At 60.6% G+C, this 16,389-nt stretch overlaps 1 protein-coding gene across 1 annotated transcript in view; it reads right to left on the bottom strand.

The window, feature by feature from the left end:
- LOC141975333 (adhesion G protein-coupled receptor L1-like) overlaps positions 1-6,445 on the bottom strand; it is a 29,886-nt gene extending 23,441 nt beyond the window's left edge. Inside the window, exon 1 of the mRNA XM_074935620.1 lies at positions 6,146-6,445. Within this exon, the coding sequence (XP_074791721.1) occupies positions 6,146-6,445 (300 nt within the window). The remainder of the gene's footprint in view (positions 1-6,145) is intronic.
- Positions 6,446-16,389: the final 9,944 nt, after the last annotated feature.

Here is a 16,389-nt window from a genome sequence, read left to right as displayed (position 1 = left end):
AGCGGGACTGTTCTTATGTTTCCTCTGAATAGTGTGGGGGTGCCTCAGTTTCCCCTATGCAGTTCTTAAGTACCTAGGTGGTGGGATAAGGGTGTATGATCGTTGCAGAGCCCTAGAGAGCAGGTGTGTGCAGGGGTGTGGACACAGAGAATGGCCGACACCCTGTTTCCTGGCAACTGGTGGCCTGGGCCCTTCCGGCCTGCAAGGTGAGAGCTAAAGGGTTGAAGACAAAAAGATTAGGTGACCTCCTGGCCCGGGAAAGGGACAAAGCCCAGAAGGCGGTGGGAGGGGGGGCTGGAGAGAGTTAGTCAGTTTGGGGCTGGCTGGGGACATGGAGTGAAGTGCAGACGTGGTTGTCTGGCTCACTGCCCCCCAAAATGGACGCAGCTGAGGGGTCCGGTTCTCTGCACCTACAAGCTCTGTTTAGACCATGTTCCTGGCATCTAATAAACCTCTGTTTTACTGGCTGGCTGAGAGTCACGTCTGACTGCGGAGTTGGGGGGCAGGACCCTCTGGCTTCCCCAGGACCCCACCTGGGCGGACTCGCTGTGGGAAGCGCACGGAGGGGCAGAGGATGCTGAATGCTCCGAGGTCAGACCCAGGAAGGTGGAAGCTGTGTGAGCTGTGTGTCCTGCAGACAGGCTGCTCCCAGAAAGGAGACTTCCCCAGAGTCCTGACCGGCTTCATAGGGAGCAGTTCCAGAGCAGCACCCGGGGACTCCGTGACACTCAGCAGGGCCCATACCAGCCCGGCCCCCAGCCCCAAGCTTATCTCCACCCCATGCCACCACTGCCCCTGTCTGTGCTGCCCCCCCATACACCGCTGTTGTCACCCCTCGTGCCTCCTGGAACGCAGCCCCAGCATGGTGCGGAGTCCAGATTAGCAGGGTCGGGGCAGCCGGGGGCTGCTTTTCCCCTTGGGGCGCAACAGCTGAAGAGCTGCCAACATTCCAGCCCAGCTGGGGCCAGATCCGAAGCCCATCCAAGTCCCGGGAACAGCCCCCCCAGTGCAGAAAGGCCCTGGGGCAGATCTGTGCTTGGCTGGGAGCTCATGACCTGCACTCATCCCCACCGTTACCTGTAAATCCCTTCAGCCTTGTGTTGTTAACCTGGGGGACTCCCTGCCACAGGACAGTGGGGAAAGACAAGAGCTTCACAGGGTTCGGAAAGGGCTGTGATATTGATACGGGGCAATGCGGCCATCCAGTGTGATGCTCTTCATGAGGAGAGAGAGATGGTAAAGAAGGGAATAGAACCCACGAGTCCTGATGCCAACACCCCCCTGCTCTAACCACTAGAGCCCACTTCCCTCCTCAAGGTGAGACTAGAACTCAGGAGTCCTGACCCCCAGCCTGCTCTCACCCCACAGGCTGCCTCCTGCTTGGCAGGGTCATACCCTTTGGCATGTGGGGGGCAGTTCAGGTCAGGCTGCTGAGGCCCCGTGGCTGGAGCCCTGGTGATTGTGTCACTGCGGGGATATCCTGGCCACCCCTTGGGCAGGCACCAGAGACCTCATGGAAACATTGCCCCAGCAGAAACAGGAACTGGTGGGTGAGATCAGCTCCGGGGATGGGGGTGGGGAGAACGTCCAGCTGTGGGGCTCCGGGCTGGGATGACAGGGGCCTGTGAGTCAGGACTGAGGGGCATCAGCAAAGTGTGGGGACAGGGCTGGAATAGCGGGGGGCTGCAGGTCACAGTCCCCCGCCCTCAAATACTCTGTAGTGCTGGGCAGCTCTGGCACAACCCAACCCCCCTTTGGGCCCCCCATCAATACACCCCCCAACCCCTTGTACCCCCACAAGTGTACTCTGACCCCCCCCACCAACAGCTCAAATACACCCCATCTCCTGTGCCCCCACAACCCTCTCCCCATGGTATTGGGGGTCATGCCCCAGCAGCAGGGCTCTCCCCGGGGTGAGGTTAGAGGCTGGGAGCCCTGGTCCCCGTGTCCAGCCGGGGGCAGGTTTCCTGATTGCGATTGTCATTCTGTGGTTCCTCAAACCCTCTCCTGCCCCAGTTGGCCCCGGGGTTTTTCCATGGACAGTTTCATGCCAAGGGGATCAGTTTCCATGGCTGGCCTGGATTCCGGGGGGTGGGGGTGGGAATTGGCGGCTGACCCTGCTGCTCCGGAACCAGGCAATCAAACCACAAACCAGCCCCGGCCCCAGGGGTTCATGCTTCGCTGGAGCGAGAGAGGCCAAGTAACGAGAGACGAGCTCCAAATGCTGCAGCTCGGCCCCTGGGCCCGATCCTGAGATGGGCCCCCAGTGACTACAGAGGAGAGGGGATGTGATCAGGGCAGTGGGGTCAGCACCCCCAGCAGCACAGCGCCCCCTGGCGCCAGGCTGGGGTGTGTAGGGGGACGGGGCACGACCAGGGCATTGGGGGCAGGACCCCCAGCAGCACAGCGCCCCCTGGCGCCAGGCTGGGGCGTGTAGGGGGACGGGGCACACGCAGGGCATTGGGGGCAGGACCCCCAGCAGCACAGCGCCCACTGGAGCCAGGCTGGGGCGTGTAGGGGGATGGGGCACACGCAGGGCATTGGGGGCAGGACCTCCAGCAGCACAGCGCCCCCTGGCGCCAGGCTGGGGCGTGTAGGGGGACGGGGCACACGCAGGGCATTGGGGGCAGGACCCCCAGCAGCACAGCGCCCCCTGGAGCCAGGCTGGGGCGTGTAGGGGGACGGGGCACACACAGGGCATTGGGGGCAAGACCCCCAGCAGCACAGCGCCCCCTGGAGCCAGGCTGGGGCGTGTAGGGGGACGGGGCACGACCAGGGCATTGGGGGCAGCACCCCCAGCAGCACAGCGCCCCCTGGCGCCAGGCTGGGGATGCAGCTGCACATGTGCCCCGGCTCTCGTGGGATATCAGCTGCAGTGCCGTAAGGAAGCGTCTGCAACGACTCCCAAGCTGAACAATGGGCAGGAAAGCTCAGGAGCAGGAGAAGTGAAAGTGCCGACAAACCGGGGCCCCTCCTCGCTCGCGGGCTCCTGCTGTTGTTCTGGGGGAAGTGGTTGCCCTGGGCCGGCCGCAGTGCAGGGACTCGGACGCCCTGGCGCTGGCTCTGGGCGACGGCCTATTGTGCTGGAGCGTGGGCCGGCTCCTTCCTCTGGCACCCGTGCTCCGCCCGTGTCTGTGCCGCATGGGCAGCTCCTGCCCCGGAGCTGGGGGGCGGGGGAAACCGGGCATCCCACAAACGGGGTGGGGGGATCCAGTCTTAGGAAATCAGAGCCACAAATTGGATCTACTTACACGCCCGGACTGGGTCAAATTTTGTCCAGGATCTTCTACGTTACTGGTGCAAATGACATCGGGGGTCTGCTGGGTTAGAAGGGTGGTGGGATGGTGTGCTGGGGGTCAGGACTCCTGGGTTCTATTTCCAGCTCTGGAAGGAGAATGGGGTCATAATCGAACCCAGGAGTCCTGACTCCTAGCCCCTCTGCTCTAACCTCTAGACCCCACTCCAAATCATCCCTTTGATCCGCTCATTGTCCTGTCCCCTTATTCCCCAGCGAGATGCAGGGATGGCTCCAGCCCTGTCTGCTCCTTTGTGCGGCTGGAAAGGAAGAGTTTGTTTTCTTAAATAAACTGGTCGCCTAGCCCCCACCCCGCACTTCCATCGTGTTTGAACAACCAACACAGCACGGGACAGCCCAGGCCGAGAGGCCAAAAATAGCCAGTGCCGTATATTTAATATTTGCTTTATCCGGGGGAAGATCTGCACTACATGGGGAAGGGTTTATTTATGATTTCTCTGTTTTTTGAGTCCTTATCACTAAAGGCAGCTGTGACGGTTTCAACATACAGGGGACCAGAGTGCATCCCTGACATACTCAAATAGGGCCATTTCAGATCCAGGTAACTGCATGGATTATTTATCTTGAATACTGTACATGTAGAAACGCCAGCCATGGACCAGCTCTAGGACAGGAGTGGGGTCTAGTAGTTCTGCCTCACAGCCCCCTCATGCCTTAACCACTAGACCCCACTCCCCTCCCAGAGCTGGGAATGGAACCCAGGAGTCCTGATTCCCAGCGCCCTCCTGCTCTAACCACTAGACCCCGCTGCCCTCCCATCACTGGGAATGGAACCCAGGTGTCCTGATTCCCAGAGCCCTCCTGCTCTAACCACTAGACCCCGCTCCTTTCCCAGAGCTGGGCAAAGAACCCAGAGCCCCACAAAGAGAAGGTTAAGGCACAACTTGATCACAGTCTATAAGTACCGTCATGGGGAACAAAATATTGATCATGTGCTCGTCAATCGAGCAAAGCTGGAAGTTGAAACTAGACACATTCAGACTGGAAATAAGACACAGATTTTTAACAGTGTGGGGAACAAAGCATTGGAACAATTTACCAAGGGCCATGGTGGATTCTCCATCGCTGGCTATTTTTAAATCAAGGCTGGATGTTTTTCTAGCAGATCTGCTCCAGTTCCCACAGGAATTAAGCAGGGGAAGTCCTAGGGCCTGTGTTATGCAGGCGGTCAGATGGGATGGTCACACTTGTCCCATCTGGCTTTACAAGCATACGAACTGTGGTACAAACCCTGTGACGAAGTGGGCATGTTCTTAATGTTTTCTCTGAATACTGTGTGGATGCCTCAGTTTCCCCTAGGCATTTCTTAAGTATCTAGGTGGTGGGATAAGGGTGTGTGATTGTTGCAGAGCCCTAGAGGGCCAGTGTGATGCTGTCTGCACAGAGAATGGCCGACACCCTGTCTCCTGGCAACTGATGGCCTGGGCCCCTCCTCTGCAAAGGTGCCCACTGAAGGTGTTGGAGAACAAAGAGATCAGGTGGCCACCTGGCCCAGGAAAGAGACAAAGGCCAGAGGAGGGGCTGGAGAGTTTCAGTTTGGAGTTGGCTGGGGAAACAGAGGGAGGCCCAGATGGGCCTCTGGGCTCCCTGCCCCCCAAGACAGACCTGACTGAGGGGTCCTGTTCTCTGCACCTACAAGCTCTGTTTTAGACCATGTTCCTGTCGTCTTAATAAACCTCTGTTTTACTGGCTGGCTGAGAGTCACGTCTGACTGCGGAGCTGGGGGGCAGGACCCTCTGGCTTCCCCAGGAGCCCCGCCTGAGTGGACTCGCTGTGGGAAGCGCACGGAGGGGCAGAGGATGCTGAATGCTCCGAGGTCAGACTCAGGAAGGTCGAAGCTGTGTGAGCTTCGTGCCCTGGAGACAGTCTGCTCAGAGAGAGGAGGCTCCCCCAGAGTCCTGACTGGCTTCGTAGGGAGTCGTTCCAGAGCATCGCTGGGGACTGCAGCCGCCCATGGGCTGTAGATGAAAGGAAGGTGGAGGTTTGTGTCTCCTCGGTGCTGCATGTGGTCGTCACGCCTCAGACCCTCAGAGAATCACCAGCGCAGCTTGCAAACCAGGCGATCTTCCAAAATAAGAACCACTGGGCTCTGCTCATTTGCCATCTGCCTCCCAGTCAGTTTCCAGCCCAAACTGAGTCCTGCACAAAGGATCATGGGGGGTGCCCTGCTTATCCCAGTGGCAGAGCCTCTTCCAGGCTGTGGGAGGCCCAGGTTCTAATCTCCGCTCTGCCGGATGCAACACAGGGATCCCAAACACGCACCTTATGGGATATGCAGAGCTGGGGTGTTCTTACCCTCTCCTCCTGAAGCCGCTCCGCTTTGTCGAAATACTTAAATCTGCATTGGAGCAGGGGGACTGGACCTGAGCTAGCAAGTAATTCCCAATCCCAGCCCAGAGTTTCCCAGAATGCACTGGGACAAACTCAGGCCCCAGCCTGCTTGTTGTTAGTAGCTCCGCCGAGAGGGTCACGGCCAGGGCACAGGGACTGGACCCGAGCAAGGCTACTGCAGAGCAGTGGGCTTACGCCGTCGTGGTGTGTATTGGGCTTGCACATCTAGAGTTGCACGGTGCCCGTGGAGCCTCGTGGGGCTGCACTGGTAGCATCGTGTGTCTGCACCGTCGCACTTTCATTGTGGTGCGCTTGCATGGCTGTGGGTGTACTGGTGAGCTTGCCAGCTTCTTGCACCATTGCACTTCCAGCCTAAAGGTGCTGGGCCTGGTCGCACCCCTCGTACGATGCGCTTGCACCGTTGTGCAATTGTACTTCCGGCGTCGCTCTGCACAGTCGCAGGTGCACAGTTCCGCCGGTTTCGCGGCACCACGGTACCGCGGCCCGTGCAGCGTACAGTCGTGGGGGCCCTGTTGCACCTGTCGTGTAGCGTTTGTGCAGCTGCACCGCTGTGCTCGCTGCGCTGTGTGCGTGCACGGCCGGCATTACCCAGTGGGAGCTGCGGTGCGGCGGACTGCCCTGGTTCGAGCCGCCCTTGCAGCCGACTGTGCCTGCAAGGCTGTAGTTACGTGGTGGCTGCACGAGACCTTGACAGCTGCCCGGCTGCACGTGCAGCTGATTGTGTTTGCACAGCTGTGGCTCCAGCGCGCTTGCACGGTTGCAGTTGCACAATTGCATTTGTGGCCTCGTGTGTTTATACAGTTGCACTTAACCTAGAAGTACAACCTGTTCCCTCAGACCCACGTACACCACAGTGGCCGGGGCCAGTTCCTCTTTCTCACTGTGCCAATGAGGGCCGCAGTGCGGGGAGGCGGGGCACGAGCGGGGCAGGCTGGAAATAGCAGCGTTTATAAGGCCGGCACCGGCTGAGGAAGTTGCACCCGGAGCGCGAGAACGAGACAGAGGGAGCAAGTGAGAGAGAGCGTGAGGCCGTCAGCCTGAACCTCATGTCGGGGCCTCCGCGGGGCCTGCAAGAGCAGGGTGAATGGGAAATAATCACCAGGGCTTCGTAATAATCAGATATTAAATGTCACTGAGCGAACAGCTCCCCCTAGAGGCCGGGTGGGTCAGGCTCTCTCTGCTCTCGGTGGGAGCTGATCATTAACAGCGCCAGGAGATCGAGATGAACCCCCCAGATTAGGAGATTTTAGTAAAAAAAAAGATGAGCTTGTGGTCAGGGGGGTTGTCTTTTGTTATTCTGAACTCCCCCTGTCCCCCCTCAAGTGTGTGTAGGGCCAGTTGCAGGGTATGAACTCCCCCTGCCCCCCCCAGGCGTGTGTGGGGGCAGTTACAGGGTGTGAACTCCCCCTGCCCCCCCAGGCATGGGGGCAGTTACAGGGTGTGAACTCCCCCTGCCCCCCCAGGCGTGTGTGGGGGCAGTTACAGGGTGTGAACTCCCCCTGCCCCCCCAGGCGTGTGTGGGGGCAGTTACAGGGTGTGAACTCCCCCTGCCCCCCCAGGCGTGTGTGGGGGCAGTTACAGGGTGTGAACTCCCCCTGCCCCCCCAGGCATGGGGGCAGTTACAGGGTGTGAACTCCCCCTGCCCCCCCAGGCGTGTGTGGGGGCAGTTACAGGGTGTGAACTCCCCCTGCCCCCCCAGGCGTGTGTGGGGGCAGTTACAGGGTGTGAACTCCCCCTGTCCCACCGCAAGTGTGTGTGCGTGCCTGGAACTCTGCTCTCAGCTCTGTGCCCAGGACCGGCTGCTGGCCCCATGCCTGGGGATCTGCTCCAGGCCCCGCACCCGGGATCCGCTCCTGTTCCCGCGCCCAGGGATCGGCTGCCAGCCCCACGCCCGAGATCCTGGCTGCTGGCCCTGCGCCCGGGGATCTGCCCGGGATCCGCTCCCGCCCCTGCCCCAGCTGTGGCCCCAGCCTTGGCCCCCTTACCTCTCTCTGTGTCTCCCCTCCTGGAGCTGCGGCCCCACTCCTGGCTCGGCGGGGGTGGACAAGGATAAGGGGGGCGACAAGGTAAAAAGTTTGGGGACCACTGGGATAGTTTATAAGTCGCCCTGGCATTGCATCAACCGGTGCTGAGGTGCAGCTACCTCTGGGGTGGGGCGTAGCAGCTGTTTATGCAGGGGGCCCTTGCCTGGCACAGAGAAGCTGCTGTTTCCGGAGTGGGGGCACCGCAGCTCTTTATACCAGTTTACCTTAGAAAGGAGACGGATAAGAGGGGGCATGATAAAAGTCTATGAACTCCTGACTGGTCTAGAGAAGGGGGATCAGGACCTTCTGTTGCCTCTGTCTCATAGCACTAGAACAAGAAGACGGCAGTTCCCTGGGGAGATGGCGAATCCCACAGCGCAGTGCCAAGCCCAGTGCCCTCTATGGAGTCACCCACACCCCTAGCGCTGCACTGGGGCATTGGGCCAGCACTGACTGTGAGGGGAGCGAGCTCCCTGGAGACCCCTACCCTGATCCCTGCTGTACGCCGAGGTCTCCCATCCAGGCTCTGACCTGGGCTTTGCTGGCTTCCTCGGGCAGATTGCCCGGGAGGCTGGTGCCAGGTGCCAGCTGGTTCCCCTGCTGCACAGAAGCCCGGAGGCCCTGCTGCTCTTGTCTCTTTCCTCCCGGTACTGCTGCCGTGCGCATGGACATCTGGTGTGGTCACACCGAGGGGGAACTGTGGCCCAAGTGGTTCAGATGTGGAGAGCCCTGCTCGCTCGCTGCCCACGTACACCCTCCCCCACCCCCCGCCTCGCTGCAGGACTCTCCTGCACCCCCAGCCGCCGGGGAGACCTTCACACCTCCCTGCTCTGCTTCACCTGCTTGGCAGTGGCAAAGACTGGAGCAGCAGGGGGCAGGCAGCCCGTGGTGCCGGGAGCGACCTGTGTGGCAGGACCTGGGCGCATGGTGGCTTGGACCCAGAACCCTAAAGTCAGCTCTGGGGGGGGAAGGGAGGGAGGGATCTGGGGCCCGGAGCCTGAATTCAGTGCGGGGGGGAGGGAGGGAGGGATCTGGGGCCCGGAGCCTGAATTTAGCTGTGGGGGGAGGGAGGGAGGGATCTGGGGCCCCCTGAATTCAGCTCGGGGGGGATCTGGAGCCTGGAGGCCTAAATTCAGCTCTGGTGGTGTGTGTTGGTGTGATCTGGGGCCAGAGTCCTGAATTCAGCTCGGGGGGAGGGAAGGAGGGATCTGGGGCCAGAGTCCTGAATTCAGCTCGGGGGGGAGGGAAGGAGGGATCTGGGGCCAGAGTCCTGAATTCAGCTTGGGGGGCAGAGACCTGAATTTGGCTCCAGTGTGGGGGGGATCTGGGGCCCCGAGCCCGACACTGAGCTGCGGGGCTCCAGTGACTGTTTGCTGAACTGGCAGTTCTTATGCGCTCCCCGAGGCAGCGCACAGACCCGAGAAGCCACATCCTGCTGCTTTCCCCTACCTGGTCAGTACAGGATATCCCAGCTCTCGTACCTAGCTACCACCTGCTCGCCCTGCACCCTCCACCTCCTGCGCCAGAGCCAGGGCGAACCAGGGAGCTCTGACACCGCTCAGCATTGGGAGCCAAGCTGCGGCTGCTGGCTGGGGCAGCGGTGGGAGGCTGGGGGTGGGGGGCGTTCTGGGGACAGATGTGCTGGGGGCTGGGTGGTGAACTTGCTGACCTGCAGCCTGTGCAAGTCACTGCCAGAAGCGGGGTGGTCAGAAAGAATCACAAAGTACATTAAATCCTATAAACACAGGGATCGCCCACCCGGTGCTGAGATGCAGCTGTCTCTGGGGTGGATGCAGGGGCTGTTTATTCAGGAATCCCTCACCTGGAGCTCAGATGCAACCAGCTCTGGGCTGGGGTGTGGGGCTCCCTCACCCAGAGCTGAGAAGCAGCTGCCTCTGGGGTGGGGTGCAAGGGCTGTTTTTACAGGGCTCCTTTGCTCAGTGCAGAGATGCAGCTGCCTCTGGGCTGGGGTGCAGGGGCTGTTTAACAGCTACACGGTACAACATACTAGGTCAGGGAGTGAAGCAGAATCCCTTGTCGACTTGCAGTCCAGGTTTAATGGAACTGGCTGGCAGTGCAAAGCCAGGCAGGTGCCCCTGAAAATAGCCCTCAAGAGAAACAACAGGATTGACATAGCACATGTGATTTGTCCAGGAGATGAAGGGTTAATGAGGAGACCTTCACCCTGCCCTGCTCCCCGCAGCACAGCGCCCCCTAGTGCCATGCTGGGACACCCCCTTCTGAGTCCCTGCCCTGCTTCCCGCAGCACAGCGCCCCCTAGTGCCATGTTGGGACACCCCCTTCTGAGTCCCTGCCCTGCTCCCCGCAGCACAGTGCCCCCTAGTGCCATGCTGGGACACCCCCTTCTGAGTCCCTGCCCTGCTCCCCGCAGCACAGTGCCCCCTAGTGCCATGCTGGGACACCCCCTTCTGAGTCCCTGCCCCGCTCCCCGCAGCACAGCGCCCCCAGCACCGCTGGGGCATCTGGTTTAACATGGACTCGGCAAGACGAGTCCCCCCGCAATCTCCTCCCCAACAGCCTTTCCAGCAACACCTGCAGCGTCCCTTGAAGTGCCCCCCAGCCCACCCTGCAGCGCAGCGACGCCCATTGCCCCCAGCCGGGGATCTGGCCTGGCCCATTGATTCCATTGACACCAGGCGGGGATCTGGCCCATTGCCCCCAGCCGGAGCTCTGGCCCCAGAACCCTTTTGCAGTGAAGGTGGAAGGAGAGACAAACGTCTCCAGCGGGCAGCCTGGCACTTCCACCTTTCCTTGGCCCCCTCCCCAGCCCTCCCCAGCTCCCAACCCGTCTGCGTCACGCCAGCTTCACCCACAAGAGCTTCTTCCGCTCCGAGTTTATTTTTTTCTTTTGCTGAGTTGGCGATTTCGCCTGCCTGGGCGGCAACGTGAGAAAGACGCTGGTGGGGGGTGGGGAGATCAGAAAGCAGCAGAAAGGACCCAGGAGTCCTGACTCCTACCCTGTCTTCCGGGCTGGCTGGCATATGTGAGTGCGGTTCTTAATTTAGGGGGGGCGCTGGAAGGTGTCGGGGCTGTTTAGCTCAGTGGGGAATTTTCTGGTCTGGCTCTCAGGGAGCGGCTGTGACACCCTGCGGGTGTGAGAGACAGCTCGAGTCTGCCCCCTTCTGGACAGAGTCAGAATGGCACCTATGTGCCACATGCCCTATATGGCCCACAGCGAGTTCCCTGTAGCTCAGCGGGTCAGGGCTTTTGGTACAGAGGGGTCTGACCGTGCAACGCTGCTTCTTTTGTGGCTGACAATGAGGCCCCCGGGCAGCAGCGACAAAATAGCTGGAGACCAACGGGGGTCACAGTGCTGAGGTAACACGGGGGTGCATAGTGCCTGCACCCTAGGGCGGATAACAGCCAACTCAAGCTGCTGGCTGAGGGAGCGACTCCTTTAGCTTAGGGGGTGGAGTGCAGCAGGCATACAGCTGTCAGGGATGCTCTGGCTAGCTGGCCCTGCTCCCCCGCCCCCCAGTAAATATTGTGCAATTCAATGTAGACATGGGGGACCACGGGCTGGCGTGGTGTGGGGGGAAGGGGTTGAGGGCAGGAATCATTTTTCCATCCAAGGAGCCAGCTGGTTTTATTGTGGCCAATCTTGGAGCGAAGTTCAGTGCTCGGGCTGTGAGGATGTGGGCAGACAGCGAGTCAGGGCCCCAGCTGGGGGAAACTGGTGTTAATGGGGCCAGGTCCCCAGCTGGTGGAAATCAGCTGTCTCTCCATCAGGGTCCATGCGGCAGGGCCCAGGCGGGGTTCCGGACAGAGAGCTGTGAGCTGCAGGGGTGTGACACGGAGTTACCCCGAACGTGGGCCTGGCCCATGGACCGGAAGCACTGGCCTGGCAATGGGCCACAGCTGCTGCTCCCAGCCTGGGCTGTCCTGGGGTCAGCTCTTCGCCGCGGCACCTAGGGATCACTTCTGGCTGTTTACAGAGGGATGAGTTCTCAGCTCACTGAGATGCAGCCGCCTCTGGGGTGGGGCGTGGGGGCTGTTTATACAGGGATCCCTCGCCCAGCACTGAGATGCAGCCACCTCTGGGGCGGGGTGCAGGGGCTGCTGAACAGCCATGCAGCAACAACACAGAGCAGTGTGGAAATGAAGAAAACAAATAACAGCTCCAGCTGGAGACCACACGGGGGGGACTGAGACAGGTCCCAACCCAGCTGAGCTACGGAAGAGCTCCCTCAGCAGCTTGCAGCATTAGGTCTCTTAACTGCACAGTGGTCCTGGTCACTAGCGGGCAACATAATGGATCACACACAGCCAGAGCCCTGCTGTGTCTCTCCAGACAGGGGGAAGATGAGAATTGAGATCAGGGCCCCATTGTGCTGGGTGCTACGCAGACCGCGACTGAGATCAGGGCCCCCGTTGTGCCGTGCAGACCCACAGCGAGAGTCAGTCCTTGCCCAAAGAGCTCCCCATTGAACCAGGGAAGATAACAGTTTGAAGGAGTCACCCCCGCAGTTTGGTGCCAAGTTAGCATGGTGATAATCTCTGTCCCAAAGGCAGCCATGCAGCAGCCAAGCCGAGCAGGGGGCTGAGCCCCACAGCCCCATGCTGGGCCATGCTCTGCTCTGCTCTGGGGAGGTTGCTCAGGTCCCGCTACCCGCTGGTTGGGGTGGGGGGCAAGGACACACTGGATGGAGGGGAGGCTGGGGGGCGGGAGGTCTAGGGGTTAGAGTGGGGATAGACCCCCCCCCCCGAAGGACAGAACCATGCGGCACATACGGACCTGCCACCCTCTCCCCATTCATCCTGCCAGGCCAGTTCCCCACCCCGGACCCCGGCTCCTGCCAGCTGCTCCCGCGGGTGCCTCAGGGGCGGGGGAGATGGGAGCAGCATGGGGGGCTGCTAGCCTGGCCGTGCCCAGGGCTGGGGTTGTATCTGATCCCTCCCTCCCTTCCTGGCTCACCCTGGCAGGGCTGGCCCTGCTCGCCAGGGTTTGCTGCCATCTCCCGGCTGGCTGAGGAAAGGCAGGATGGCGACCCCCAAGGCCTTTCACACACAGCCCTCCCACCGAGCAGTCTCTACACCCCCCATCCTCCAATTCCTCCAATTCCCTGGGAGTCTCCCAGTTCCAAACCAGGCCTGATTCTGGTGCAAGGTAGCTGCTGTCTGCAGGGGGCTGGCACAGTCTCATCTCCCCCTCCCTGGAGCTGGGGATAGAACCCAGGTGTCCTGACTCCCAGCCTCCCCCCGCCCCCGGCCCCAATCAAATCACTATTATCAAATTGAGCCTGGCTCAGGGGCGGGAATAGGACACCGGGCCCTGCCACTCTTGGGGGCGCTGGCTCTGATACAGCCCCAGGGCAGGGAATGGGGCCTGGGCCTGGTATGAAAGGAGTTTGGGGGGGTCTCAGCTCCAGCATGTGTGGAGGTGGCAACTGCCTTTCAACAGCCCCCATGGTCTGCGTAGTGGGGGCACCGGAGCTGCCAGGGCCACAGAGATGGGGCTCCCAGAACGTGGGGGTGGTGTCAGGCTCCCAGCTCCCAATGGGCCTCTGGAAACAAGAACCAGGCTGAGGCCATGCCCCCTTGGGGCCACGTTCCTTCACATCCCCAGCGATGGGGCCTCCCTGTGGCCAGAGCCACCCCCCCGCCCCCGCAGCTGTCTGTCTGTCTGCCTGCGTGAGATTGAGGGGTGGGTGTGCACAGCACCCCCTGGTGGTGGAAATACGCAGGCCTCCCCGGTGGTGACCGTAAAGGCGGATTCTGTCTCGGGGCTGATGGACCCTGACCCAGCCCAGCTGTTCTCTGGTTCAGCAGCTTCCTGGGGCCACCACTAGGGGGCTCCCTAGCGGCTGGGCTGACACAGAAGGGGCTAATGAACAGAGAATGGGGTGGGGGAGGAATAGCCCTTAACAGCCGACCACGCACCCCCGTGCCCCCTGGCATCATCCCACCCGCTCAAGCATCCCCTCCCCAGCCCCTGGCATCACCCCCCACTGCCTGGCACCTTCCCCTGGCACCATCCCTGCCCCCAGGAATTCATTGTGCCGCCCGCAGCGCCATTCCACCCGCCCCGGCCGCCGCGCCCGCCGGAACAAAACCACCCAGCTCTCGGCCCCTTGGTTCCAAGAACTCTTGTTTCCTTTATTGTTTGAATTTCTCGTTTGTAACTCAACGATAGTTGCCATGTTTTTTGTATTTTTTTTTGTTCTTTTTTTTTTTTTAAATGATCTGCATCATCGTTATTGTTATAATTCTTTTTGTCTTTTGTTCTGTTTAATGCACTCGACCCAAAATTGGTTTGGCATATTGAATAGAAGAAGGGAGGAGCAACGGAATTCCAAGTGAGAGACAGAGAGAGCAGGAGAGAAACAGAGACAAGAAGGAACGAGAAAGCGCAGACAGGGGAGGGGACGGATCGGAACCACCGACGCTCAGCGAGGTTAGTACAGGCCCCAGCGCACGAAGGAAACTGCGTTCCCCACAGGAAATCGTTGCCCCTAGTGTGCGGCCCTGAGGCTCTCACTGGCCCATGGTTTGGGGTGACGCGGGGGGCGGGGGGCGAGGTCACGTCTAAAGGCACAGGGACTCTTCTGGCTTTTTCAGCCAGCCAGGATGCACTGCGGCTCCAGGCGGGTTGGCGATGGGAACCGGGGCTGATGAGGCACTAGGCCGGGTTCTGTTTCCAGCTTTGCCCTACTGGGTGACCTTGGGCAAGTCGCCACCCTGCTCTGTGCCTCAGTTTCCCTTCCCCAACTCTTGGCTATCTAGAGAGTCAGGTCTTTGAGGTGTGTGTGTGTGTGTGGGGGGGTCTTGTAGGTCTATGCAGCGCCCGGCACAACAGGGGCCCCGATCTCAGTTGGGTTGCCGCAGAACTGATGCTCTTGGTATTTGGTATTTGAGTTTCTTTAGTCACCACCAGGTGGTGCTGAGAGGACCAAAAAATCTGGACAGGTTCCTCCCCGGCTGTGGCCGCCATGGAAGGCCAGTCCCAAGACCCAGTGGGCAAGAGGGTAGTGCTATTCTTCAGGCACCCACTGGGCAGCCCTGGTAACACGTGGCGGCATTGGGCCAACGAGGGGTGCGATGGGAAACGGGGGAGCTCAACCCACCGGGCCTGGTACAGGAAGCACTGGCTAATGAGGACAACAACCTTCTACTAGCTCCCAGCTGGGAGAGCTGCACCCTCAGCTCAAGGAGGGGGGGAGGGTTGGGTGCCTGAAGGGCCCCAGGTGGGTCCCCATGGGTGGCTGGCCATGTGGTGTGACTAAGGGGTCCCCCCACCCTTTTGCCATCTTCTGGCGAGGGAAGGGCTCAGAGACACCTTGTCCATGGGCAATGGGCAGCAGAGGGGCAGCAGCATCTCCCCCATCCCTGCTGCAATGCGGTGGTGCCTGCATCACCGCCCCCTACTGGCTGGGTGCAGAATTTGCACAGCTAGCTTTGGGCTCGGCAGGTCATGGGTTCTAATCCCCCTTATGGCTCATGGGGCTGTGGCTTTTGTGGGGCTGCAGCTGCTCCATCCCAACTTGGCCCATGACCCCAAGGGAAATGGAGTCACCAAATAAGCACATCTTCCTAGCCATTAGCTAGCAGCTAGCCAATCACAAGGGAGATCTCTCATGGGACGGGGGAGGCACAGGCTTCTCCTTGGTGGGTGAAGCTGGAGTTGGAAGCTGATTGGAGAGCTTGACGTGGACTGACCGGGGTGGGGATCATGGAGGGCCGGGGGTGTGGAAGGGCTCATTCAGTGGTGCGAATGGCCTCAGGATTCTGTGGCTCTCTGGCTTCAGTTGAAGCTGGGGGCTGGGAAGGGGTTTGGGGCATGCGTCAGAGGGGGGTAGCCAGGATGGGTTGGGGGACGAGGGAAGGGCCCCTTCCCCAACTTTAAAGACGCTGGAGCTGGGAGTTTGCCCAGGTCCTGAGTGTTACTCTAGTCCCAAAGAGATGGCGGGGTGGGGGGAAGGCTGAGCCGGGAGAGCAGGGCTCCCCATGTCTGGGGGCCAGTTTACCAGCAAGGGAGGGGGAGCAAAAGGCCATGGGAGCCCCCCGAACTGTGGCGAGAGATTGCCCCGACAGTGAGTGTCTACCAGCAGCTTCCACCCATGAAATAAGAGGCTGGCGGGCGTGGGGGCCAATGGGGGAGATGGGAGGAGGGGCTTAAAGGGAGGTCACCCCCACAAATCAACCCCCCCGATACATTGTATCCCCACCCCTGATCCCACTCTCAGAAGGGCTAATCCCCCACACAGATAAATGAAAAGAGCCATATACAAAGAGAGCGAGCAACATTCAATACATCGGAGCACAGGCAGGGCCCCCCTGAAACCCCAGTGACAGGCACCCCCTTTCCATCCTTCAGATCAGAGCTGCCTCGTCAGTCAGTGGGGGGGGGCTGATGAGTCCGATCCCAGATCACGCTGCGTCACCACTGGGATTAGACCCAGAGAGCTTCACCCCAGAGCCCACCCCCCCAAACTCCAGGAGCAGGTACATGCTACTGAGGGTCAGCAAGAGGCTGTTAGAGCTGCTGCCAGCCAGCAGGGGGCGACGCGGTCAAACGCACTGAGCCAGGGAATGGCATTGAAAGGAGGGTCCCTAAGGCCCCCTCCCAGAGATGGGGAGCTGGGGCCAACCCCCAAGAGCTGCCAAGTGACAAGGGTCCCCCCGAGGCGTCAGCAAAACGTAAAGAAAAGGGGGGGTGTGTGGCACTGGTGCCAGATC

The sequence above is a fragment of the Natator depressus genome, chromosome 20, assembly GCF_965152275.1.
Source record: "Natator depressus isolate rNatDep1 chromosome 20, rNatDep2.hap1, whole genome shotgun sequence".
NCBI classification, from domain to species: domain Eukaryota; kingdom Metazoa; phylum Chordata; order Testudines; family Cheloniidae; genus Natator; species Natator depressus.
This window is presented reverse-complemented; position numbering and strand designations above follow the sequence as displayed.